Genomic DNA, 27242 nt, shown 5'->3' with positions numbered 1-27242 from the left:
TACTGTAAAACGTACACGTAGGTAAATTTGATGCAAAAAGCTGTCGATACAAACGTATCTTTTTTTTATTTTGGCGCTGATTTCGGAAAATCCGGAATTATATCCGGGGTCAAAATAAAGTGTACGAATTGGTTCCCTACATAAAAATAGGATTAATATTTTTACGATCTGAAGACGTGATTTTGAAGATCTGATGATTTTCCATTAAAATGTGTGCAGAATTTTCATCTACTTCAGAACGACAGCTATATGTTGCGAATCGTTTGACGGAAAACTTGATTCAAAATAATTTTATTCTACCCATCTAAATATTATATTTTATTAATCGAAAAACAGATCTTGTGTGGAACATGCCTAAAAAAAAAAGTTACCTACCTTAAAGTTCACTTGAATTACCTAGTAATACCTTTTTGTTTTTTTGTTGTAGCTTAAAATGTATAGAAAAAAAATGTATTTTTTTTTTATGTTTAAATGTATTTGACATAGAGACTTGACATTTTCACCAAATATTTACAATAGCATTTTCTAGATATTAAATAATTTAAATGATATTTAGATATTATATTTAATATATTTAAGCAATATTGTCTATTAATACCACGAATCTGTTACCGACGTTCTACACTTACCACGATAATTCGGTGTTGACTCAAAGCTTAATAACAATAGTATAAGATATAAATATATTGGTACTAATGATTAACTAATACTAATGAATCATAATACGATTATGTTTTAGGCAAATATTTATTCAACCTAATGTATCTTTGTTAATAATAAAATAAATTATTATAATAACAATATAAAATTATCATAAAATATTTATTTATTGATTATATTTCATAACAATAATATAAAACATTTTACTACCTACATATCATATTATTATACTATAGGTAGTAGGTACCTACCATATATTACTAAATAGGTACTTATACTTAGTAATAAAGGCTGCATCGTCTCCGCTCTGAATCGTTTTTCGTATGCAATGATGCATCGTTCAAATCATTCAAATTTGATACATCTATTACAGTAACATACTCAATGACGAGGTAAATTCCGATACTTATACTAAACAGCAGAGCAGATACTTGTGCAATTTTATTTTAATTCTTAAGGTTTGAAAATCTAATGCAATATTTTTATAAGGTTTTTTTACTGGAACAAGAAAAAAAATTAGAGTAGGTACGTCTATTTATTATAAGTGTTTATACCATTCCAAAAATATTAATCGTAAAAACTTGAAATATTCTACTTTTACTTAAATTATAATTTTTCGTACGAAATAAAATGTCGGCTAATTTTAAGCTATTTATTTAGGCATTTGATAGGTATAGTTAGTTAGAACATTTTCAAAACTTATAGCAAGTAACAAACATTTAAGTAAGTTTCATAACTCATAAATTGCGGTTATTTAATTATTATTAAATAGTCTTTGTTAATTTTTCCACAGCTTATATTCAAACAAATAAATTGTTATTAATATTTATTTATTAGATTCTGAACGGAACGATGAATGTACCTATATAAATATCGGTCTTACCTTTTACAATGATGTGTGTTTTCTTTCTGATGTCATCTTATGAGCATCAAGAGCAGTTGGTGGTTTTATATAGCTAATTACATGTAGTATTTTCTTTGAGGAAGTAAAAGCAAGGGTGGATCCAGAATCTGTGTACGGAGTGGACATTTAAATTAATAACATTTTTACGATGCTGGTTTTTAATAATTAATGAAAAATGATATCATATTTTTTTGTGAATTGGGGGAGGGGGTAACTGAGGGCAAGTACCCCCCCCCCCCTCTGTATCCGCTCTTGGTCAAAAGAAAATAATACTCAGTACCTATATTTTACTATATTATATTATAGTATAATTATATACTATGCAATACCTATATTATACTCTTAAAAATAATCGAGTAAAACCAAAACGATTATTATTACGCAAAACCAATTTTTCCTCAAATGTACAAAAAAGTGATAATTATGGAGGCAACTATAGGCTACAAATGAAAAAAAACATACTTAGGTTAAATTATATATTTCATTTTAAATTAATACAATTTTTGGTGCTTCTTAATGTGAAAACTTTTTCAGTAGTTGTGTAATAATAAGTAAACATTTTTAAACTTTTTTTTAATTATATAAGCAAATAAAAATTATTAAATTTTGTATATATTCTGAATTAATTGACAAATGATAAGAAAAAAAAAACATTGGCATTTACTAGAAAACATACCAAACACATTTTACTAGACTACATGTTTTGAATAAAACCAATGATATTATCTTTGTCGTCTTAACTGGTCTGAGCATGATGATACAAATCTGAAAAAAAAATATATCAGAGCTAATTAGGTAGGTATAATGATGATATCCCAATATAAAATCGCTCAATAGACAATATTGATAGATTAATATGATTATATTTCATTATTTTAATAATATTATAGATTAAGAATCTCAATTATATACAGCATACCTACATAGCATTTAATTACCTAATCAATAAATCAATAATTGTCACTATAATTTCAATAGTTCTATAGTTTAATTTTTTTATCATTTAAATTTTCAGTATTCAGTGTGTTGTGTTGTGTCTAATATACAAATTGCCAAGGCTCGGCAAATTAACGGTTTTTTTCAACTCGTTAAGTTAAGTTATTTTAAAATAATAAAGTCAAGTTAAGTTAAAAGTTACTCTTTTTTTCGTTAACTTGTTAAGTTAAAAGTAACATAACTTAGTGTGAAGTTAAAATTTACTAATTTGCAAAAATAAAAACTCTAGACATATAATATGGTTTGTTTGTTAGATAGTTTTTATTTACGCTCAAGAAAATTACTGGGAAATTTAAAATGATACATCAAAGTAAAAACTCATTCAAAAATATGTATTTTTCTTTGGACGAAAATTTACTTAAATTAGATACTTTCGAAATAAAATTAACTTGAAGTTAACACGTTAATCATGAAAAAAAGTAACTTATTAAGTTAAAAGTGCATTTGGAAAAAAAATTAACAAGTTAATTAACTTAACGTCTTAACTTAATTTTAACTTTTAACTCGTTAATGCCCAGCCTTGCAGAAATTGCAATATTGGAAGTATGTAAAGAGTACTCATTGAATAACTTAATAACCTGCAGAAAGTGTAAGATTATTAACATCTACAATTTACTACGAACTAAATAAATAACAAATTCTCGTTTATCCCTATATGAGCAATATGTTGCCTTACGCGCAACATGACAGAATGTTACAAACGACAAAAATAATTTATGACATTTAAATAGGATTGAACCGAAAGTAAGTCGTTATAAGTTCTAACTTTCGTGAGAGCCCCATTGCAGTAATCCATAAATTTTAGTCGACTGAGAGACATTTAGTTTTAACTTAAAATGTAATAAGAAATATTATTTAAGAAAACAAAGATTATAGCATATTATCAAGGCTAGGCAAGTTAACAATTGTTTTTAACTCGTAAAGTTAAGTTATTTTAAAATAATAAAGTTAAGTTAAGTTAAAAGTTAACTTAAAAAAAAAAGTAACATAACTTAGTGTAAAGTTCAAATGTGCGAATTTGTAATAATAAAAAATTCCAGAAACATAATATTATTATGGTTTATTAGATAGTTTTTCTTTACGCTCGAGAAAATTATGGAAGAAATTTAAAATGATATATCAAACTCATTCAAACATTTGCATTATTCTTCGGACGAAAATTAACTTAATTTAGATACTTTTGAAATAAAATTAACTTGAAGTTAACACGTTAATCTTGAAAAAAAATTAACTTATTAAGTTAAAAGTTAATTTGAAAAAAAAGTAACGAGTTAATTAACTTAACGTTTTAATTTAATTTTAACTTTTAACTCGTTAATGTCTAGCCTTGCATATTATTATGTAAGAATACATAATATAATATTTTGAGAAAATAAATATTTATCATTATCATGTTATCGGCAAAGATAACCTAACATTTCAATTTTAATTCAAAAAAAAAATTAACAAAAACATAAATCACTAATAAATAACTTTATTTTAATTCAAGTATTCAACTATCGTTATTTTTATTATTTGAAACCAAAATAATCATCTTTGAAAATAGTATTAGGTGCTTGATTAGTGTTTTATGAAAAAATAAATACTTTTACACAGTATACCTAGAGATATACCTACTTATGGACAAGGCCGTACTAGTTACAAAATAGTTTACTAATCACCTAAAAAAAAATTGATAACGGTATTTTAATTTAATCATCGACATTTTTTTTAAATTAAATTAAAAATTATTGTTTTTGAAAATACGCTGAAGTCATTAACTAGCAGGCTGCATGTTGTCTCTGTTTCAGAAACGTACAACATTGCACATTTTCATCCAACAGAAGGGTAAAACCAATTTTGTGTTGTTAGCTTTAAAATAAGAGTGAACTAAGTATTGATAATATTGATGGTAAAAATATTATATAAAATTAAAATATCAATAAAAACCGAACTTAAAAAAATGACGAAAACATAGATAATTCTCTTACTTTTAAATTTGATTATAGGCTGATTCATTAATTTTAAAGCTCTCAATAGAAAAAATGGTTCTAGGAACTTAGCGAAAATTTGCTGTTTTCTATAAGTTTGTAAGACGGAGACAACACAGTAAGCTCAAACTTTGTCAAAAACGGGAATATTTGCAAATTATTTTATAGCTTTTATAAATTCATAAAATGTTTAAAATTCATACCTAGGATTTGAACACTTAATACAAGGTTTTTCATAAGTTGTTATTAAAAAAAAAAGTTGTGCATAATACGACAAATATTTTTTACGAACATCTGAAATTTAAATGTTGATATTGGATATTCATGCGTAAAATAACAATGTCTCATCAAACAATTTTAGTATTTTTATTGTTACCCAAAAAGCATTATCATAGAAACATTTCACTGTTAATCAAATCATAATTTTCTATACTCAATGAAATTACGAAAATATTTAGACATCATTTAAGTTCTTTATAGATATTAAACATTTTAGATTCTGAGCGTAGCGAGGAAGCTAGTAGTTTTACAATGATGTTCATTTTATTTTATTTTATTTTTTAATGCCACCTATAAGTTACGAAAAACCCCTAAAACTGGGATTTTAATTTCTAACGCTTTGTTTATCACCATTGAAACGAATAAAAAATTATAATATTATAATATCAATTTATTAAACTTACATGTTATAATAAATAATAACTATATAAAATATCCAGACTGACAAGCCGTCTCCATTCAGAATCGTTTTTCTTATACAATGATATTATATCATTGAATTCAAGTTTAATACAATCCATTATACATTGATCCACTTGTAACCTACTGTACAGGAGAACGACATCCACTTACCCGCTTTTTTTTGATATTTGATTTTGAAATTGTTGATAATAAAATTAAGGATTAGTGCAAAAGCTTAAAAATTGAATATATGATCTCTCATATGTTCTTTAAGAAAAATTAACGGAAATTTGCAAAATATCTTGTTGTAAAAATGAATAGTTAAAATGTTCAATTTTTATAGCTAAGGCATGTCCATTAATCAATACAAGATATCCTCATAGGTTAAAAATAATTCATACAGAAATCAAAAACCAAAATATTTAAAAAAATATGTATAGGTATAAATTTTTTTGTAGACATTTCAATTTAAAATCTGTACGAAATTAAACTATATTGTTTAATATTACCTAATCATATTATTTTTTTTTTAGTTTATTAAAAAAAAAATACAATCTATATAGTGAGTATGATAAGTAAATGTGAGATATAAGTGACAAGGTTAACGTGAATCTCGTGATTAGGGAGGATACCCAGTGGTAACACCCTATAATCATAATATTAAATTATTATTTTGTAATCAAAAAATATTATTTGTGGGAATTTTAAAATCTTTAACGTATATTATATCAATTTTATATATACTGAATGACATTTTCGAAACATTTAGATTCATTTTATGCTATTCCCAATTTATACAACTATGCCACGAACTTATTCATACAATCACACCGCTCTATAGTAAGTCGGCATTGACTCAAAAGATACACTCGACACCTAAAACGGCTAAAACCAGTGGCATAGCGAAAAACTTTGTGGCTCTAGGACTGTAAAAGACAGAGGCCCTCTTTAAGGTGCCAATGTAATTTTGTCCACAAAAATACGCCCTACGGGAATAATGATACTGTTCTTTAGAATCAACTAAATTTGATCATTTTATTTTAGCTAACAGCGAGTAATAACTAATATTCTACAAGCCGCATTGAACTCCGTTTTTCAATATTTTAATCTCAAACTTTTTAATATGTCTTCATAATTATTTAAATGTTAACCTTTTTTTTTTTGCAAATTTTACTATAGGTAGGTACCTTTATTTTAAATAAAACGAAAAATTGGAGTTCAATGCGGATTGTAAGAAGTCTTTTTCTTTCAGACCCTCCCTCCCCCCTAAATGGATTTCAGATAGTAGATTAGTAGAAAAGTATTGTAATTTAAGTGGCAACTAATATATAAAATATAATTTTAAAATTTTATAGAATTTCGGAAAATTTGAAAAACCAGCACCTGGCTCCTTACACGGAAATTAAATTGTAATAAAAATATCAATTATTAAATAGTGATTCTAGTCGGGGATTAATTTAACCAAACCAATATTAACCTGAATAATAACGGTCAAAACCAGAGGCTATCGAACGATTGAGAACGTTATACCTTTTTGGCCAAACGATTGAGAACACTTAATATTAAAAATAACAAAGAACTTACCGCTGACCCCTAAAAATAACCCATAAGAGAATACGATTGAGAACGAATTTACGTTGCCATATCATTTATTTGGCAACCTATTGAAAGATTCATGTTCCGTATCCATATAATAATTAATATTCTTGAAAAAAGTCATTAATTAATAATTGTTAAAACAATTAAAATATCCATACTAAGGATAATAATCCTTAAATATGGTTTTACAAAAATATAAACTATATGTAATATTAGAATCACGGACATTTCCCCCTCCCCCCCCGACTGTTTTGGGCGTAGTAGGACATTTTCCCCGCCATTATTAAAAAGTTAACTATTTAATTATATAATATTATTATTTAATATGCAATTAATTTATGTCTATTGTCTAATATTTTCAAATATTTTCATAAATATGATAAATTATATGTAGATGTATATTTTTGATCAACTGAACTATTTGAATCAAACTCACAAATAATTATTAAATTGTTAAATATTCAAATTGGTACAGTTTTAACAAAAAAAAAAAAATAAATACGAACAAAGGCTACAAAATATATGTTAAGAAATAACAAAAGAATCAGAATCCAAATGTTTTTTACAAAATGTATCATTTTTATATCCGAATTTTTAACCACTTGTATTAATTATTAATTATATTTTACTTCATACCTATTTATTTTTTTTATTTTTTTTTTCAAGTAAGTAGTTCAGTTGATTAAACATGTACATTTATAATCTATTATATTTATAAAAATAAAAACTATTTTATATATTTTATATTTTAAAAATAAATTATATTAAACAATAAATAATATTATATTATTAAATTCATTATTATTAGTCAATTATTAACTTTTAAAAAAGGGCGGTTATGTCCTACTAGACCAAAAATAGTCGTGGTGGGGGAATGTCCGTTTACCGTAATATTAGATGTAGGTATTCGTTATACTTCAATCATTTTTGCAAATTATTTATATTGATAGATCGTTAGTAATTACTAACATGTTTAGACCATCTAAGACCCCAAATCTACTTAACCTATTGGCTATTGCCATAGGGCATAGATATATTATTCTTAGTACCTTGACTCTAACTATCGTAGCTATACTCAATATTGTTTCTGCTTGAGTTTCATTAGAATTTTAATAACAATTAATATAATATATTGCTAATTCAATATCAACAAATTATCGTGCTCAAATTATCATTCGATTAAATTTGGCAACGTTGGAAAAAAAATAAAATATCCAGCGTTCTCAATAGTGTTACCAAAAATGCCGTTTTCAATCGTTCTCGAAAATAACGTTTGTTTAAATTTCTTATTCCGGTGTTTGAACACCCGAGTATATCCAGCTCAAAAAACCCGAAACCCGAATAAATGATTCGGGTGCAGAGCCCTGATTTTTAAACAAATATATTATAATAATAATATGGGGACATTTTAAAAAGAAAACAATTTTTTCATAAACTATTCACAAAATATTATAAACTAAATTATGAGTACCATTCTAAATTTGAAATAAAATATCAATAAAATATTAACTAAATCAAACTATAAAAAAAAATCTCAACGATGAATACCTTATGGAAATATAGTTATATATATAATATATATAAATATATAATATATTATAATATTAAATAGGGACAGGGATATAATATTACTAACCACTGTGTGACGGGGAGTATAAGACCATTCCTTCGGGGGTTTTTAGGGATATAATATATCAAACAATTTTTACTTACGCTTCTATTTTCTTTTTATGGATCTGAAGTAATTCCTTGTGCAGTTTGACATATGCTGCTTCAAGTTTCTTTTTATCTTTTTCTGCTTGAATTTCTTTTTCTTTTCTTTTATTCCTACTTAGTCGGGCCGCTTCGTTATTCTTCTGACGCTTCATGTAATAATTGGGATCACGACCGGCAGAACTCATGTTGATAGAAGAAGGTGCAAAACGAAATTGATTTGATTTATATAAAAAAAAGTGTTTAACTTATGAAAAACAAAATTGCACGTTTTTTCACTAATCTAAGCTAGTACTCACAGATAGGTCCGTCCTCGTTAAAATAAAATTGTAGAATGAGTGTATTTTTCACAGTGTCCGACGGCAGTGGTATTTCTCTAATGTACCTACTTAAATTGAATAGATTTCCTGTTTCATTCTTCTGGCTCAACAACGGAAACATAATAATATATACTAATATAATATAATTTTCTGTAAATTACTTATAAGATATGTATTTAACAATGATGTTTTAGAAACTCGTTTAAAAACCATTAAGGTCTCTATGTTTGCAATTGGCAGTATTGTAGTGGAGGGTACTCGCGGGTACACCCCTACTAATTGTATATTTATGCGTGTACCCACCCTAAACGAAAATCGTGGTACGCAGGTTAGGCGTAGCCCGCCAAGTATTTTTGTACAATGATTAAGGAGTGTACGTGTACGAGTGTACCAATACATTTCTTTTAGGACTACATCAATGGCAATTGGTAAGTGTATACCTAAATATTTTAAATATAGAACCTCGGTACCCATATTATATTATCTGAGGCATGCCTACCTTATAATAATATGCCAAGTGGTTAATCACTGTTTCGATGAATTATAAATTAATTTATGTAAAATGATGTACCGGTACCCCATCTATGTTGTCGTTTACTTAAAATTAGGTACACTTAAAGAGGTAGGTACTATGGTATAATAGTCATGGTCTCATGGACATGCTAATTGTGATGTGGGTGGTGGGTGGGGCTTAGTTTTGTTGGTAGTGGTGATGGTAAACAGTGCAATTCTAAGGTGCCAAAGTTGTCAGGGTTTCACTGGGTGCCAAATTAAAGATCGATTTATATTTTTTGGTATCAATTTTAGATAATATAATTTGTTTAAGAAATATATATTTATTATTATACCTTTTCTAGGTGTTTCATGACGGGCGATTGTAAACTCTCCCATTTTTAATGACATGTAAAATTGTAAACTCTCCAGGTAGTAAATTCTCCCGAATCTACTTCGCAGTACTACCTACCTGATGGGAGCATGTATACTAAATTTAATTTTAAAAAGTAAATTTTATAATAATAAAAATCAATGTTATTATAATTTCCGTGGGCTATAATTATAGTAAAAATACAAATAAAATAAATCAAGTATACATTTAAATATTATTAAAAGAAAGCGGGTTAGTGGATGTCGCTCTGCTGCACAGATTTATGTGACAAAATTGTTGTTATATTGTGATACAAATTTTAACTAATCTCTTAAATTTTTTTTTGAAGGTTTATTATATAAGTTTATAAATTATAATTATAATGTTATGTAAACATAGGTACAATTTAATTGATTGTCTGTTGAATGGACATTACATAAAATTACCATAGTCTATTTAGCTGCAGAAAACCTTACTTAAAAAATCCATTAAGTTCAATACTAGAATCCATAAAGTATTGAATATTTGTACCTACTCTTGGATTTTGAAACAAAAATTACTTTTATCAGCTGAATTATTCAGAAACCGGCGAATCCAAGTTGGGTCCCTAACACTGGGACTAGGTGTTAAACACAGGTAGGTAGTAAACCAGTTGGGTCACGAATTATGTTAGGCAAGTAATACAAATATAAAATACAAAACAAATGGTAAAAACCAAATACATATTTTTATAATATAAAATACGATTCAAAAATATCATTTTTGTGTAATTATTAATAATTAATTTAATTGTTCCTTCAATATTATTGATATATAAACTAAATATTTCACTTCGTGTCATGTATAAATATAATATGTAGAATTGATTCGATTTTGTAAAATGAATGTCTTAAACACTATACAGTTAGGTATACATTTTTACCAACACAAAAGAGATTTTTTTAAATCGTATTTTATTTTGTAAAATATGTATTTTTAATTTTTGGTATTTAACATTTTTAATATGTTATTGATTGTATCGTAAAATATTGTATTACCTACAAATTATATTTTGTAAAATTCTAATTATATATATTTTTATTGGAAAAAAATCATACCAGTTTTCAAAAATTGATCATAGACAGTCCTAAGTCTGTTAAAATGGGAAGGAAAACTGGAAAGGAAAAATCTGGGACCCAACTATAGTATAAACGTTTTATTTTTGGGACCCATCTCAGATGCAGCCTCAGAAACTAACGACTTTTTTTTGTTTGTCGATTCTTATAATTTTTCACAGACATTATTATTTACATTTACCCACGAAGGGGGAGGGCTGCCGTTTGCAAGAGTTTGATGGACGGTCCTCACCTTACATGAAAATCAATGTAGTCACTGGGGTTTTACTGATTTCCTTCCCTGTCTGTCTTTAGTTGGCGAAACGCGACGTCAGGACGACGTGCTGGTGGTCCGCAGCGGCCGAGTGTTGACAATGTCGGAATGGCATAGCGTAAGAGTGGGCCGGTATCGCCGCAAGCTGTACCTGTGGGTCGACGGGATGGTCAACTACGCCGTCCTGCAGCCGTCTGAGGGCATTTCGAATTTTGACAATCTCATATATTTCGGTATGTATTGAACCCGTGAGTATACAGGGCCATTCTTAGGATTTGCGAGGCCTGGTTAGAAAATTATTGCAAAGACTATAACATACAGTTGTATTTACAAGTGTTTTTTTAAAATACCCACTTATTTTTGATTTTCTTATAAATTGATTAAAAATCAACAAACTATAGAAGGATTGCCCAACTTACATAAAAGCAGAAAAAATAATGAAGTCATTGAATTACACTGAAAAAGTAAAGCTCTACAGTGGCGGCTATTTTCTATTTAGTATGTGTATCGAACTTAATAAAATTATTTTAATACCTACACACCTGGTACCCAAGCACTAATTCGGGGAGAGATGTATTAGATCAGTCATATATACTCGTATATATATATTTACTTTAAAAAAGTAACTGATTTTGAACAAATTAAGTTATTATTATTTTTTAGTTAATTTAAGCTTTTATATATTCAAAAAAAATAAAGTTAACTTTTAACTTTAAATTTAACTAACATGTTTCTATATTAAGTTTAAAGTTAAAAGTTAACTATATTTTTTTAACATATAAAAGTTTCAAATTAATTAAAAAATAAAAATAACTTAACTTAGTTCAAAATCAGTTACTTTAATAAAATTAGTAATTATGCCTACCTTTTGTTAAAGCTAAGAAATAACATAGTAATTCAACAAATGTCTTACAATATTTAAATAAATGTGTGTATTCAATTTAATTACTGTAGATACTTATATACTTTAATCAATGATGAAACTTAAATAAAATACTTCAATTATTTTTATGTATAGGATGTCCCATAAAGTGTGAAACTTTTAAATCTGCCGCCATTTTTTAAAAAATTTGTCGGCAGCCCTGTTTTTATAATTTCTAGGATCTACTATTACTCCGATTTAATTAGTAGTTGTTCATAAGAAATAATAAGAACAGGGCTGCCAACAAAATACTAAAACAATGGCGGCAGATTTAAAAGTTGCGCACTTTATGGGACACCCTATATTTGTTTATGTATTGGTCCACAACTATATTAAACATTATAACAATCAAATTAATTATTATAATTTAATTAATTGGTTACACAGCTCCACAGGAAGCAATATAAAACCGAGATTGTGAAAGATAATTTTAGTTCACATGTTAAGCCGGGATTACTCGGTGCGTGGCACGGTGCAAGGAGTATTAATAATAATAATAATAATAATAATAATAATAATATTTATTGTCACCAAATTATAACAATTACAAACAATTTATGAGTAACAAAACAAAACAAAAAATTACATTAAAATATATTGGTTCTCTTTTCAAAAGCTGAGCTTGTGCTGAAAAGAGGAAGTTGTGATACAGATTTAGATATTATTGATTATGGTCGTTATTGACAATTAATAAAGCAAAAAATAGAACAAAATAAATAGGTAGAGTATGCACAAGAAAGACAATAAAAGAAAGGATAAAGAACAATTTGTAGTTGCATTATAAAGGCTATAGCCTAATATAGTATTAAAACTCATATCAAAACCGACACGTCGTATATTAGATAAAACGTGCCGTGGCAATTTTTCTTTGGCGCGAGATACAGAGAGACCCACAATTGCCGCGTGATCCCGGATTTAAATTGCTTGTTAATTTATTTAAATAGATAGGTAAATAGTAAATACAATGAACTATACGCTACATTTGCATTATTTGCGCCGACGGGCCAAGTTGAAGTTACCGCTGTAATTCCATGAATAAATAAAAATATAATAATAATTAATAAGTAATAACTAATAAGTAATATTTAATAATATGCATGATTATTAGGTAATGACTAATAACTAATGAGTAGGTATGCAAACGTGTATGAGATATTGAGATCAGACATACTGAAAGTAAATCGTTAAGCTGGGATTACACGCCGTGGCGATAGGGTGTGGAGCGTGTTATATACTGCGCACATTAAAACCGACACGCAGCTAATATTTTTCTTTTATTAATGACGCAGTTACCCCTATAACTTTTTTATATAATATAATATAGGTATATAATATATTCTGTGAATATTCAATATAATAACTATTATTATTTATTAATTAATATATATTTTAATACCTAGCTATTTTGGATTATTATTATTATTTTTTTATAAAATGTAATATATTTTTAATGTGGTTTAGAAATACAATTAACTTAACGTGGTAATAAAGTAAATTATCTCATAAGTTACTAAAAACATGGACAAAAATTTAACTCGTTAAGTTGGAAGTTACTTCTAGAAAAAAGTAACTTGTTATTATTTAACTAAAGTAACGTAACTTTTTAACTCGTTAATGCCAGCCTTGTATATATTGAGATATAGGATAACCGTCATTGGTATAGACTGTATAGCTGCTATGGACGACACCATATCTTCAAGAATGTAATTTTATAAACAGTGTATAGAACAATAACAGCCATACAAATTTGAACATTTATTAGAAATTTCTTCTCTATTTTTCCTATGGAACAAAAACTTTCAAATGCTAGGTATGAAATTATATTATACTCAAAACCATTTATTTTATATTTTTTTCAAACCAGAAGCTCTAAATCTAAGTAAAAAGCTCGCGGCCCTAGCTCTGGTTTACCTCAGTGCCTCCTCACCCCTTCAAGAACGGCCCTGCCAGCAACACATGGTCGATGAGCCATACTGTCCTTCAGTTTGATCAGACGTCGTCGTCGACAGTCGACACGCATAAATTATATCATACTTATAGGTCCCTCAAAACGCAGATGTAATAATCGCTTTTCACGTCGGTTTAGGAGGTTTGCCAGATCTGTCCCGCATGCCACCCGGCTCCACAGCTGGACTTCCGGTTCCCTTTGCCGGATGCATACGCAGACTGTCGATCGACTACGAGACGATAACACTCAACTATTCGTCGATCACCGCTGGCAGGAACATTGCTGATTGCGACGGGACACCGTGCGGCGGCGACTTGTGCCACCATGGCGGAAGTTGTTGGTTGGACATGGACATGAAACCACACTGCCATTGCCTTCAGGTACGTTCTCGTTTTTATTTTTCCATCATATTATACGCGTTCTCGATTTCGTCATAAATGTAATTGTTTAAATATCGGTTTGATCACCAAGGAGTTCACCGGAGACTCGTGTAACAAGCAAGCGCCTTGCACCGAATTCAAGTGCCAGAACAAAGGCCACTGTGTAAGTGAAAGCGGTAATACGTCGTTCGTGTGCAAATGCCATCCAGGCTGGGACGGTCCGTTTTGTACAAAAGGTATGTTCCGAAACGATATTGTAACAAATTTCCTTACCATAACGTTACTTTAACGTTTAGGTAGGTTTTCAATGAAATGCCTATAAGTTACCTACTACCAATACTAGAGAGTAATACAAAATAAAATACATTTTAAGTTTAATTTGGGTGGTGCAATGCTCAACAATAATAATTTTTTTTTATTTGGTCTATAATGGTACATATATGGTTAAGATGTATTAAATTTTAATTTTAACTTGAAAAATGTTTTTATATGATTTCTCATAAGTAGTTCTTTCTGGAATTAATTATTAATTGTAGGCACTTAACAATTTTTTTTTAGAACCATTTAAAGTTCACATTTTGACAAAAATGGATATTTAAATTATAAATACTCACTAGAGTACCTATTAGAGTTAGACTCCGTATCTAACTGCAAGAGTATTAGACTAACTCCGTTAGTAAATTTAAGTTCAATCTTTTTACATAATTCAAGATTGTGTACTCGCCCACAATATAAAATTAAAATATAAACATAATAATCAAATACCAATAACAAAAATTATTATGAAAAATATAATAAATTAAGTTCTTTAAAAAAGAATGTAAGGATTTGATTATAATTTTGTTTTTGAATAATTTTTATATAAATGTTCATATTATGTACTGTTTACTAGTACTCTATCATCATCAACAAGAGGTATCCTCAGTGGTGAGATAGGCCATTCAACTAATTTAAATTTTATTCTCCTTATATTATTTGTAATATTTTTTTAGAGAAGAAATAAACGTATTATTATTAAAAAAAAAGAAATTATCTTAACCATAAGGATTAATGGCTCTTTTCTATACTACCACTTGAAAAAAGATTAAAACAACTAAATTTGAAATTCCTTTATGAACTATTACACATAATTATAGATTGCCCAGAACTAGTTGAACGTTTATACTTCAAAATAAACCCTCTAGACTCTAGACATAAACAACTTTTCTTTCTATCCACCAAACATTTCATCCCAATATATGTCAAATAATTGAAAATAAATTTAATTGCCAAACCAATTTATAGATTTACATATTTAAATATAGAAGTTAATAAGAGGATGTTTGTTTTCTCTCTCTGGCCCACACGCAGCATAGACTAAACACATTTGCGCAGAAACGTTTTTCTATGTTTTTAAGTAATCTTAAAGTAAAATAACCTATTACAAAAAAGATAGAGAATAGTATTTTTGAGGGAATGACATATCGATTTCTCTAAATATTTTTTCAAAATAATTTAAACATAATTTAAATTTACAACATTTTTTTGTTTATTTTGAAAGTTGAATACAAAGTCAAATAACAATAAAATATAAAATTGATAATATGTCATTCCCTCTAAAATATTGTTTTTTATCTTTTTTGTAATAGGTGATTTTACTCAAAGATTACTTAAGAACACAGAAAAAACGATTCTGCGCAAATGCGTTTTGTCTATGTTGTGCGTGGGTCAGAGAGAGAAAACAAATAGTGCGCCGACATCCTCTTAAGTATTTGATAAAATTATTGCTTTAACACTTAAAAAGTTTTAAGAATTAAGTTACAAATAGATAACAATAGTTCAAAGTAATTAAATACTTAAATATTATTTCAAGTACCTTAAAGTGTATAATTTATTGTTTATGTAATAATATTTAACTAAATATAAAAAAATATTGTGATTCTTTTTTAGAGCTTCCAACTGGTCCACCACTATTTAAAGGACATGGGTATTTAGTTCTTAGCAAACTGTCTTCCCTTACTAAAAGAGAAGGTAATGACGAAGCGACCGTGGATAACGAAACACAATTTATAAGTTTAAACTTTTCAACAGTATATGATAACGGATTGCTAATTTGGACATCACAGGTACCCACTATAATGATCTTTACCTAAAACCTATAAAATATAGGTACTGTTTAGTAACTAATATTGTATTAAATGTATATTTTTAATATTTAAAGGAAGAGTGGTACATGGGTTTAGGAATAATTAATGGATCATTGACAGTGACATGGGCGCAGAATTATAAAAGACCCAATAAACTGACAGCACCAAAATCTAACATAACCAATAGTGAATGGCATACGGTGAGGTTGAATGTCACAAAGTCAGATATAACATTAGAATTGGATGATTGGATATCAGATCCATATCACCACAATATAGATTCGTTCAATTTGAATGATAACATAATTTATCTAGGTAATAAAAAAATCTAGAAATATTGTTGCAAGTTTTCTTACAAAAGATATTTTTACAGGAGGAGTTCCAGAAGAGAAATTCTTCTTAAATGATAGACAAGAGTTATTTAAAAGCAATTTTCGAGGATGCATCGAACAACTGACTGTTCAAGAAAATGTTATAACTGATTTCAAACACTATGAGAGCGTAAATGTAGATGTGTGTGATACATGGTGAAATAATATTAGTTACATAAATGTGAGCAAAATAATCAATTCTAAAGAATTCAATTTCAATCAGTCAATCAATATACTTATGTTTATTATTAATATTATGATTTTTCTATATTGTCAATTTTTAAATGATATCTTTTCATATCTTCGGTAGTGATTTCGGTCGGGGCTCCAGACAACAGGTCTTTTCCTTCAAAAGTCTTAGGGAAAGCAATAACATCACGAATGCTATTTGTGTTACACAAAATTGATAGTAATCTATCAACGCCTAAAAAACATGAAAATATTTTTATAATATACAATTTATTGACCAATTAATAGTGGTTAATTTGGAATAGGTTTTACCTAAAGCTATTCCACCATGTGGAGGACAACCAGACTTCAATGCTTCGACTAGATGAGACATAGTCTCGGTAGGTATATTTAAAATGGATCCAATAACTTTTGTTTGCAGATCGGCATCGTGTATACGAATTGAACCTCCTCCTACCTCACTTCCATTTAATACCAAATCGTAATGAAACCCTTTAACCTATGAAAACAATTTAAAATAAAATTGCTATAAAAAAGTAAATAAAAAATGTAATTTACCTCTAATAAGTTATCAGAAGTAATTTCTGTTTGTGGTTGTGTGAATGGGTGATGAACTGATTGAATTTGATTAGAATCCATTTCAAATAAAGGAAAATTGACTATCCAAACAAAACGCCAACGGACATCATTTGAATTATCTACTTTGAAATGTTCGTTAATTTTACCCAGTACTGATAGCTGTAATTTTAAGATTATGATATAGAAATATGTTGAAAATTAACTCAGTAGTTTAAAATTAATAACTTACAGCTTTATATTTTGAACCACTAGCAATTGCTACTAAATCATGTTCAGATATATTATCAGCAGCCAACACAGCTGCTACGTCAATACCATTAATTATTTTTTTAAGATTTTCTTTGAACGTTTCAATTGATCTGATATTTAAAAGACTGAATTTAACATCTGGGTAATTGGTGGATATTAATGTTTTTAAATCATTTATTTGTTTCTTAGTCAGTTTGTCTTCAGCATTTTTTAAAACAAGTGCAAAAACTTCATTTGATGCATTTGGTAGGTACTTTGTCCAGTTAGAAATCTGTAAATAATAATTGAATGCCCATTTAATTTATGAGCATATATATTTATGTATAATAGTTACAATTATAACCATAAATTATTATTTGTATTTTTTATTTTATAAGGATAAAATATGTTTTAAAAAATCTAATAAAATAAAACTTTTGAGGCATTGCATGCATCAATCAACATTATGGGCGACTGCTAACAATGTAACGCAATATTTATTGGTTTATTTGCATGTAAATCAAGAGTTGAACTTAGCATTGGAATATTTACCAATAGATAACAGTGTTGGCAACCATAATAATAACAGACACAATTTATTATAGTGATGTCTTGATTAATACATTAATGTATGTATTCAATATGTAAGATTAGATATTTATTAAAATCAAAATATAATTGGGCAATAATATTATTGGTTACACTCAATGGCAATATGCAATATAATCTTGTGAACTACATAAGTACAATATAACTATAAATATGAGTATAGTATGCTGTCTATCAATATTTTGTGTTCTTCTATAAATAGGATACTCGCAATTTTATGATTATCATAGTATTTATTATTTTAAACAACTTTATACATTTCATCTTTGCGCCTCTCAGTGTTAATGTTATTACTAGGGCCCGGATTTCAATGCAAAGTGCATATTTTTTTGGTTGATTATACACAATGCTTTCTAAGTACATAATTTGATTCATGTAACGAGGGTTTGAAAGCTACAAATTTAATTTTGCATTTTTTACGTTTTTTCATTTTTAGAGCATTTTACGCATTATTGGGTCATTTTGTTGGTTTTTAATGAATATTTGTACAATATAGATATGAAATTTAGCCTATCCAAAATATTATCTAAAGATAAATTATTTTTTTGATATTTAAGAAGGTTTATCAGGTTTTTCCACATTGCCAATTTTTTTTTTCGATTCAGTTTTTATCTTATCTTAATTTATTATGATTACTGTGGAGCGTCACCCGTATTCGGTCAAATAACAAATAATCAGTCAGTTTGTGCTACATCATAGTAGCATCATAGCAGTCAATATTTCAAATTTTCAGTTTTTTTTTAATAAAATAATAAATTAATAAATAATAATTATATCTCATTTATGAATTACAATTTGTATCAAAAAAATATATGGCATTTTAAGGTTATTTCTGTGGTAAATTGCATTTTTAAGGGCATTTTTGGCTATTTTTTAGAGTATATTTGTATGGTTTTAAGTGCATTTAAATCCGGGCCCTAGTTATTACTTATTATATTTAATGCTATTTTTAGGTAATAATAGTTTAGTTGATTCATTGCGGTTTTTGGTGTATTATAGCAAGTATTTTATAGTATAAACTGAAGAAACCATAGTTATCTATATTAAGTATATATAAAGCTATTTTAATATGTCTGTTTATTTATCCTTTATGCATTCCTACTCTATTTACCCGATCGCCATGAAACTTTTGTGGCAGGCTTTAGGTACAGTAAAGACAAAACAGGATTAATAATTGAACGTGTTCTGACTGATTCACTAACTGATCAATGTAGAGCTTAAACTATGATAGGTAGACTTAAAATGTTCGCGATACCTTCATACCATAAGGTGTGCACAAAGAAAGAATTTCACAGGTTTCACATATTAAAATGGTCCTCGCACAATCATTATGAGATTAACAATGGCCGATGGAAATTGAAAATTTTACAAAAAATTGGTTACAATTTATAATAGAATAGTAGAACATTTTTAAGCTTTGAACATCGTTACACCAAATATTAAATAACAAATTGAACAAAATTTGAATCATACAAGAGTTGGCATTTTTAACGAGCAACAAAGTGCACAGGGTCAGCTAGTAACTTATAATTTATAAATAATAATTAATAATTATGTTAGTGGTTTTTTTTATCTATAAAATCATAATAATTTTTTTATCTTGTTTTTATTTAAATAATTAATTATTTCATGTAAAATAACTGAATTTAATTATTTTTTTTTGTAACTCCATAATTTACAACATGTTTTTTATTGGACTCGTGTAAAACAATGTACATCATAATGACAAAAATTGTTTTATTTTTTCTGAAAATTACCATCCTCATGGAGCTGATCCAGTAAGTTATAGGAACAAAAAAAATTTCCAACAAATAACCTTTCGAACAGATCATTTTTTGAATACATGAACTTTTACTCCTTGGGAGATCGCAGAATATTTACAAAGAAAATAATGAAGTAAATATGTTAGTTGTATTGAAGTATTACTTTTGTACTACACCCGATATCTGGTTTATCACTGCCATATGTCACCATTGCTTCCTCATACGACAATCGAGGAAATGGTATTTTGATTTTACCCAATTCCGATGGCCAAATAAATGATAATAACTCTTCAATGAGTAATATTACTCCATCTTGGTTGGTAAAAGACATTTCAATATCCAGCTAAAAAAAATATGTCAATACATAAGTTTATAACTTATAACTAGGACAGAGGACGTATAGCTTTACAACAAGCAAAACACATGTAGCTCCGTTAGTTTAAAAATTAGAGTGAATTGACCTCTTATAAAATCTAAAGGTAAGATTATTATCTAGACAACCTCACGGGCTTCTCAATATATTTTAATTTTAAGGCAAACTATGAGTATTTTAAAATTGTGAATTGTTTGTACATTTTAAAATACTCATAACTTGCTTAAAAATTAAAATATAATAAAAACTCATAAAGTTGTCTAGATAATAATCTTACCATTAGATTTTATAAGAGGTCTATTCACTGTAATTTTTAAACTAACCGAGCTACACGTGTTTTGCTTAGCATAAAATTTGATTTGTTAAGCACTTGTAAGATGGAGACAACACATGCGGGTATCACGTCCTCTTAAAAAATAGCATCTAAAATTATAGTTATAGCTACGTTATATAAGAAACGGCAATACTCAAGTTGGTAAGAGTATACACTCAAATATTTAATCAACCTGCAGCCATTACAACAGTGTGTGGAGGATTTTAAATAATCAAATGGTATAAGAACTGTTTTTCCTTTAGTAAATTTTATTTAAAGTTATCGCAGCAAAAAAAATACATTATATACAAATGGAACAAATGTGTTTCTAGCTGGCGGTTTGTTTTTAAGACTGCGCAATACGAAGATGCAAATGCTAAAAGTACTCTGCCTTACTTATAAGTTATAATGCAAACAACTTATTTAAATTATTAATTTATTGACTTATGTTTACTTGAGTAAATTCTGGCTGTCTATCAGATTTGGCACCTTCATCCCTGTAGCATTTTGCTACTTGAAAATATCTATCCATGGAACCGACCATCAACATTTGTTTTAATTGCTGAGGGCTTTGTACCAACGAATAACATTTTCCTTTTTCGTGAGTTGGTACAATGAACTCTTGTGCACCCTAAAAATAACAATTGATCTATTAAAACAAATGTAAATAAATTATTTAAATAATAATTACACCATGAGTCTTTTTGAATAATGTAGGAGTTTCTACTTCAACAAACTCTCGGTGATAAATCAAAAACTCTCTCATTTTCATCAACAACTTTGATCTTAGGCGCAAATTATATTGCATCTCAGGATATCGCAAATCCACATAACGGTATTTTAATCTCAACGATTCATTTGCCTGTAATCAAAATTACATTATTATTAAAAACAAATTTTAAGAGCCAGTCATTCTCTGTCTTACATATAGACAACATGATAAATTGTGTTTAGTAATTTCAATATTATGTGGTTAGCTTTATACTAGAGTGCATTGACCTATATCAAACTTAAAAGTAAGATGTATGTTATCTGGTTGGTTTTTGACAAAATTCTTAAGAGGACGTCCCACCCGCACATTTTGTCTCCGTCTTACACGTGTACGAGATAGCAAATTTTACGCTCAGCAGATCATATTTAGCCCTGTTAATTTTAAAATTAGAGTGAATTGACCTCTTATAAAATTTAAAGTTAAGAATGTTATCTAGGTTATCTCATTTTGCTTTTTGTAAAATTTTAATTTGAACTTGAGTTATAAGCATTAAAAGATGTATAAACAATTTACAATTTTAAAATACTCATAATTCACTTTACAACTGAAATATAACAAAAAGCCGATAATATGCCCTAGATAACATTCTTAACTTTAAATTTTATAAGAGGTCAATTCACTCTAATTTTAAAATTAACGGGGCTAAACGTGATCTGCTAAGCGTAAAATTTGCTATGTTGTACACGTGTAAGACGGAGACAACATATGCGGGTGCGATGTCCTCTTAAGTGAGTTACAAACATTTAGAAATACTCTTAATAGTCATACTATAGTCTGTCCAGCGCAACTAGGCGGTAACCAAAACACACGTAGTTTGCGCAAGACGGGAGGCGGCACCATAAAGAGATAGATGATGTTCTTACCTTTGATTAAATTAATTGATTAGGTTAATTCACTCAAATATTCAAGCCAACAACACAATATTGGAACTGCTGAACAATAATATTGCTATTTTATGCATTAGTAAGATAAGGAAACACCTGCGTAAATGATGTTCTATGAACTCAGATTGTAATGGTTACCTTATTAAATTTCCGTAATTGAAATGGTAGCTTGGTGTCAACCGCATTAAGTAATAGTAGTTGATCGACAATTACTTCTATCATTCCTGTCGATTGATGCTATAGTGAAATACAGGATATATTTAAATACTTACACACATTTTTGATAAATATAACTCACTTTGTTTATTTCCTCGACAGGTCTTAATTTTACGCTACCATAACACATCAAAACTGATTCTAGAGGTATTTTTTTAATAAAATCATTTAATTCTGGGCCTAATTTAAAATATAGTAATTAATGGGTTGATAAAGTTACAGAAATAATTAAGAAAAAACAAAAATAATACTTGCGTTTTCAGGAATAATGAGTTGCGTTGAACCATAGCCATCCCTTAAAATTAAAAAACGATTTAATCGTACATACTCTAACCATCCACAAAGAATAACCGATTTTCCACAGTCTTCATTTCTTAGTTGGTCACACGTGTGAGTACGAGAGGTATATAAATTAACATTTGAAAAGTCTATGAAAATAAAATTATAATGGTGAATATTAAATTACACTTCTCATCAAAATATTGAGACAATTTAAAGACGCTTTATAATCATAGACCTTATATTAATAGACGAAAATTGGTGGTAGCTCCCGTGGTGGACATGGGTAACGCTGATCGTGTTGTTCCGTACTTCTGTACATATGAGTATGCACAATCTTGTGCATGGTTAAAAATAAAAGCAGCAAAAATATGTGATTATCGTATTGTATCATTATTAATGAGTATTTCTTTTATTATAAGTCACAAACAAATTTAACGAATTATGATTAAATTTGTGTTGAGCCTTATTACTAACTTGTTTGGTTTTGGATTTCAACATTTTCGTTATATGACTTGTAATAATATATAATATTTGCCATCACTGCACCCAACCCCGCCAGCCTTATTTGCTCCGTCTATAGTTAGTATAAGGTCTATGATTATAATAGTATACTGCTTACTATGCAATCCAGATACATATTTATGTTCGTTTACAATTTCTTTAATGTCTACAGTTTTGGCGACTGTAAATTTGTACCGTCTTGTGAGTATATTTTTCTTTATGTTTGCTGACAATATTTTCAAGTCACTTGATATTAAACTCTGTAAAGTAGTCATAAATTAATTAAACACATAGTTACTGTCTAAACTATACTCTATTTGAGTTAAGAAACATACTTAGAGGCTGACTTTTGCCTACACAAGGCTATAGCCCCCACAAGGGAGGAGGGGGGCTGTTGGACATGGAGTACAGGAGCCTGTGGAAATGAATTGGTAATTTTTAAAATTTTGATAGGAATATTTATTTTATAATAAACAATATTTTATGGGGCTCCCAAAAACATTTTGTACAGGTGTCCTAAGTTTTATGTGGGGGGCCTGCTCAGGGGGCTTCACTACATGACGAGCATATAGATAGTAATCTCTGTAGAAACAAAATATAGATATTGTCTACAAGCTGTAATCTGGTCACTGGCGAGTATGTTTCATATCACCCATAGAGTATACCATATAGTACATAATACAATCATAACTTACCTGGTTAATATATTTATGCAGAAAGAGATTTGTTTTACTTCCAATCAAGTATTTTGTGTGATACATATTTCTTGAATAATTAATACGATTTATTCTGTTACACAAGTTGCGTTAAGACAAGAAGTGTTCTGTCTGTAAAATAAACATGAGGATAAAAGATTACAATTGTAACATTTTGTAAATTCAGTACTGAAGTGACAAACACACCACTTTAGACGATAGGGACCGAAGATCGAACTGTAAACATTAAGTCGATTTTCTGAAGACAATGAAAGGCGCAAAAAACTAAAATCATAATGTTTCGATACAAAATTTGAGGGTTTTATACATTTATCATTTTGGAATGTAAATTGTTTTTGATAACATAATTTAAAATTATTATTCGTTATCAACGTAGATAACGTGGAGGCATAGACATGATGATCAATGTTCATTATGTTGTATGATCGTTGGAGGTGTGACTAATATTATTCTGTAATACAAAATGTTATACCCAATATTATTGTTCATTATTTAGCAAGCATGGGCATAAAATAGTTAAAAAGTTAAAGTTAAGTTAATTTTAAATTTTAAAATTTATTATTCATTAACTTAATAAATAACGAGTCACTTTTAATCAAATCCAAGTTACATTAATTTATGAATAATTAAATAATAAATATAAATTATAATAAAATAATTATTAATGATATACCTATTGCATAGGCATTTCCTTTTTATTATTTTAAACCATACTACTGGCTACTTATATATTAAAAAATAATAATAATAATAATAACTTAAGTTAGTAAGTTAGTTGTATGTTGAATCATATAACTATTAACTTCAAACTGAAAGAAGTTTTTTTTAACAACTGTTAGAAATCTTCAATTGGGCTTTAAAGTTCAAACATCACCTCTGTAAATTTAAAATGTTTGATTCCTATGATATTCTTAAAGTATACAAATTTATGCTAATTATTATATTTATAATATTTTGATGCAGATGTATTTTTTTTAATAATTGAACATTATTGTACATTTTGTTGACAGAAATCTAGGTATTAGATTCTGAGTGGAACGATGAATGTATTGATTTTACAATGATGTGTGTTGTTTTATTTACTTTTTTAGATTCTGAGCGAAGCGATGAATGTATTGATTTTACAATTATGTGTGTTTTTTTTTTATTTTTTTTTTTGTGTCTGTCATCACCTTTTAGGACAGTAAAAGTGCTTGGATTTTCTTCAACAGTAAGTAACTTTTCTGATAAGAAAGTGAATCTAGTTGGTAATTTGGGGGGTCAAAAGTAAAAATTTCTCAGTAGTTTTCAAACACGACGTGAAAAACAAAAGAAAAATTAAGGAAAAACGGGAATTTTTACGCAAAATCTGTTTTCGAGAAAATCCATTTTGGTTTTTCATGCAACTTTAAAACAAATGATCGTAGGTACATGCGATTATGACTGAATGTTTATATTAGCACTTTCTATACACCATAACATTTTCCAAATATTTTGACTTATTTTGAGCTGTTTACGGACATTTTCAGTTTCCATTTTTTTTAGTTTTTTTTTCCATGGATGTCAATAAAACTTTATTTATTGGGTAAAAAAGCTTGAAAATTTAATGCAAGGCTCCTACTATATTGTTACTATGGTATTTGAAAAATATTAAAAATCCTTAGTCACAATTTTTATTTATAAGCATTTAAAGTTCAAATCTTGACAAAATACAGAAAAATCACGAAAATTAGCAAATTATTTTGAGTTGAGAATTCATAAAAATTTTTCTTTTTAAATCTAAGATTTGAAAATGTAATACAAAATTATCCATATTGTCTACCTTTACCAAAAAAAAAATGTCTACAAGAAAGTAAAATTAAATTTTTATGAGTGTTTGAAATTCATATTTTTACAACATTTGATATTTACTCGATATCTCATGTAACGATTTTCTTATTTTATTGTAATTAAAAAACGTCTGACTGTAGATACTTGAAAATTTCACTGAATGTTTGTATTAGCATTTTTTAAACACGATAAAATTTTTAAAATAATTTGAATCTTTTTGAGCTGTTAACAACATTATCAGTTTTCAATTTTTTTAGTTTTTTTTTTCTATAAATATCAATAAAATTGTATTTGTTGAGTAAAAAAGCGTGAAAATTTAATACAAGGCTCCTAATATATTGTTACAATAGCAGTTTAAATATATTAAAAATACATAAGCACGATTTTTGTTTAGATGCATTTTAAGTTCGAATTTTGACAAAATTTAATAATTATTTTGTAGTTAAAAATTTATAAAATGTTCAACTTTTATAGCTAAGGATTGAAAATTTAAAACAAGGTTCCACGTAAATAGGTCATATATAAATTACTTTATTCACAATAATATCATCAAATATACTTGGTAATATGATAGTGCTAATAGTGGTACAATAGTTAGATGTTTTGAACAATCACTTTTGCTATTATGGCCGGGTGGTATTCAACGGGAGAATGTCATACTATTTTTATCAGACGCGGTGAAAGCAGGAAAAGCTTTAAAATTACTTTACTCTAAAACGGAACACGTGACATGTCTTGCCCATGCTCAACATAGGGTAGCAGAAGAAATACGAAATATTTTTCCAAAAGTAGACGATTTAATTTCGAATGCAAAAAACATATTTTTAAAAGCACCGTATCGATTACAAATTTTTAAAAATATTGCTCCTAATATACCATTACCGCCTCAACCAATATTGACTAGATGGGGAACTTGGTTGAATGCAGCCATGTATTATTCTGAATATATATCCATTGGAAAAGTACAAGATTTAATGGCCGATCGGAATTTAGAGTGCAATTTAGCGTACATTATATCTAACTTTGGGACACTACCTGAAACTATCATTCGTTTAGAATTGTCTGGTCGTACTCTCGCAGATTCTATTCAAATTGTGACAGAATTACAAAACAAAATTCAAGAAATAAAAAATGAAAGAGGAAAAATCGTTCAGTTAAAATTAAAAAAATGTATTGGAAAAAAAT

General features: G+C 28.0%; 3 protein-coding genes across 5 annotated transcripts in view; 1 reads left to right on the top strand and 2 right to left on the bottom strand.

The window, feature by feature from the left end:
- The window catches only part of LOC132935119 (protein eyes shut), a 62707-nt gene extending 45724 nt beyond the window's left edge, over positions 1 to 16983 (top strand). For all 3 annotated transcript variants that reach the window (XM_061001577.1, XM_061001576.1, XM_061001578.1), the window contains exons 17-22: positions 11118 to 11309; positions 14085 to 14326; positions 14418 to 14562; positions 16256 to 16431; positions 16527 to 16767; positions 16826 to 16983. In XM_061001577.1, coding sequence (XP_060857560.1) covers positions 11118 to 11309; positions 14085 to 14326; positions 14418 to 14562; positions 16256 to 16431; positions 16527 to 16767; positions 16826 to 16983 — 1154 coding nt within the window. The remainder of the gene's footprint in view (positions 1 to 11117; positions 11310 to 14084; positions 14327 to 14417; positions 14563 to 16255; positions 16432 to 16526; positions 16768 to 16825) is intronic.
- Positions 2213 to 8809, bottom strand: LOC132935122 (transcription factor zip-4-like). Its single transcript, XM_061001580.1, has 2 exons — positions 8524 to 8809; positions 2213 to 2329 (listed from the first exon to the last, which is right to left on the bottom strand). The coding sequence occupies exons 1-2, from the start codon at positions 8709 to 8711 to the stop codon at positions 2287 to 2289; spliced, it is 231 nt and encodes a 76-aa protein (XP_060857563.1). The 5' UTR covers positions 8712 to 8809; the 3' UTR covers positions 2213 to 2286.
- A 94-nt stretch (positions 16984 to 17077) lies between the features above and the next one.
- Positions 17078 to 24568, bottom strand: LOC132935121 (aspartate--tRNA ligase, mitochondrial). Its single transcript, XM_061001579.1, has 13 exons — positions 24435 to 24568; positions 24228 to 24359; positions 23651 to 23792; positions 23001 to 23177; positions 22832 to 22929; positions 22672 to 22770; positions 21569 to 21739; positions 21332 to 21508; positions 20355 to 20534; positions 17821 to 18111; positions 17571 to 17750; positions 17325 to 17511; positions 17078 to 17247 (listed from the first exon to the last, which is right to left on the bottom strand). Exons 2-13 carry the CDS (start codon positions 24291 to 24293, stop codon positions 17078 to 17080), a joined length of 1938 nt encoding a protein of 645 aa, XP_060857562.1. The 5' UTR covers positions 24294 to 24359; positions 24435 to 24568.
- Positions 24569 to 27242: the final 2674 nt, after the last annotated feature.

The sequence above is a fragment of the Metopolophium dirhodum genome, chromosome 1 (genome assembly GCF_019925205.1).
Source record: "Metopolophium dirhodum isolate CAU chromosome 1, ASM1992520v1, whole genome shotgun sequence".
In the NCBI taxonomy this organism is placed as follows: domain Eukaryota; kingdom Metazoa; phylum Arthropoda; class Insecta; order Hemiptera; family Aphididae; genus Metopolophium; species Metopolophium dirhodum.
This window is presented reverse-complemented; position numbering and strand designations above follow the sequence as displayed.

Bases quoted from the DNA above. Each gene is read 5' to 3' on its own strand.
- LOC132935121 (XM_061001579.1), bottom strand. From the start codon at position 24,293: ATGTATCACACAAAATACTTGATTGGAAGTAAAACAAATCTCTTTCTG. The intron at 21,509-21,568 runs GTAATTATTATT...TGTTATTTTTAG, and splicing joins TATTCAAAAAGACTCATGGT to GGTGCACAAGAGTTCATTGT. The intron at 17,751-17,820 runs GTAAGTTATTAA...TTAAAATTACAG, and splicing joins GTGGTTCAAAATATAAAGCT to CTATCAGTACTGGGTAAAAT.
- LOC132935122 (XM_061001580.1), bottom strand. From the start codon at position 8,711: ATGAGTTCTGCCGGTCGTGATCCCAATTATTACATGAAGCGTCAGAAG. The intron at 2,330-8,523 runs GTAAGTAAAAAT...TTTTTTTTTCAG, and splicing joins CATAAAAAGAAAATAGAAGC to ATTTGTATCATCATGCTCAG.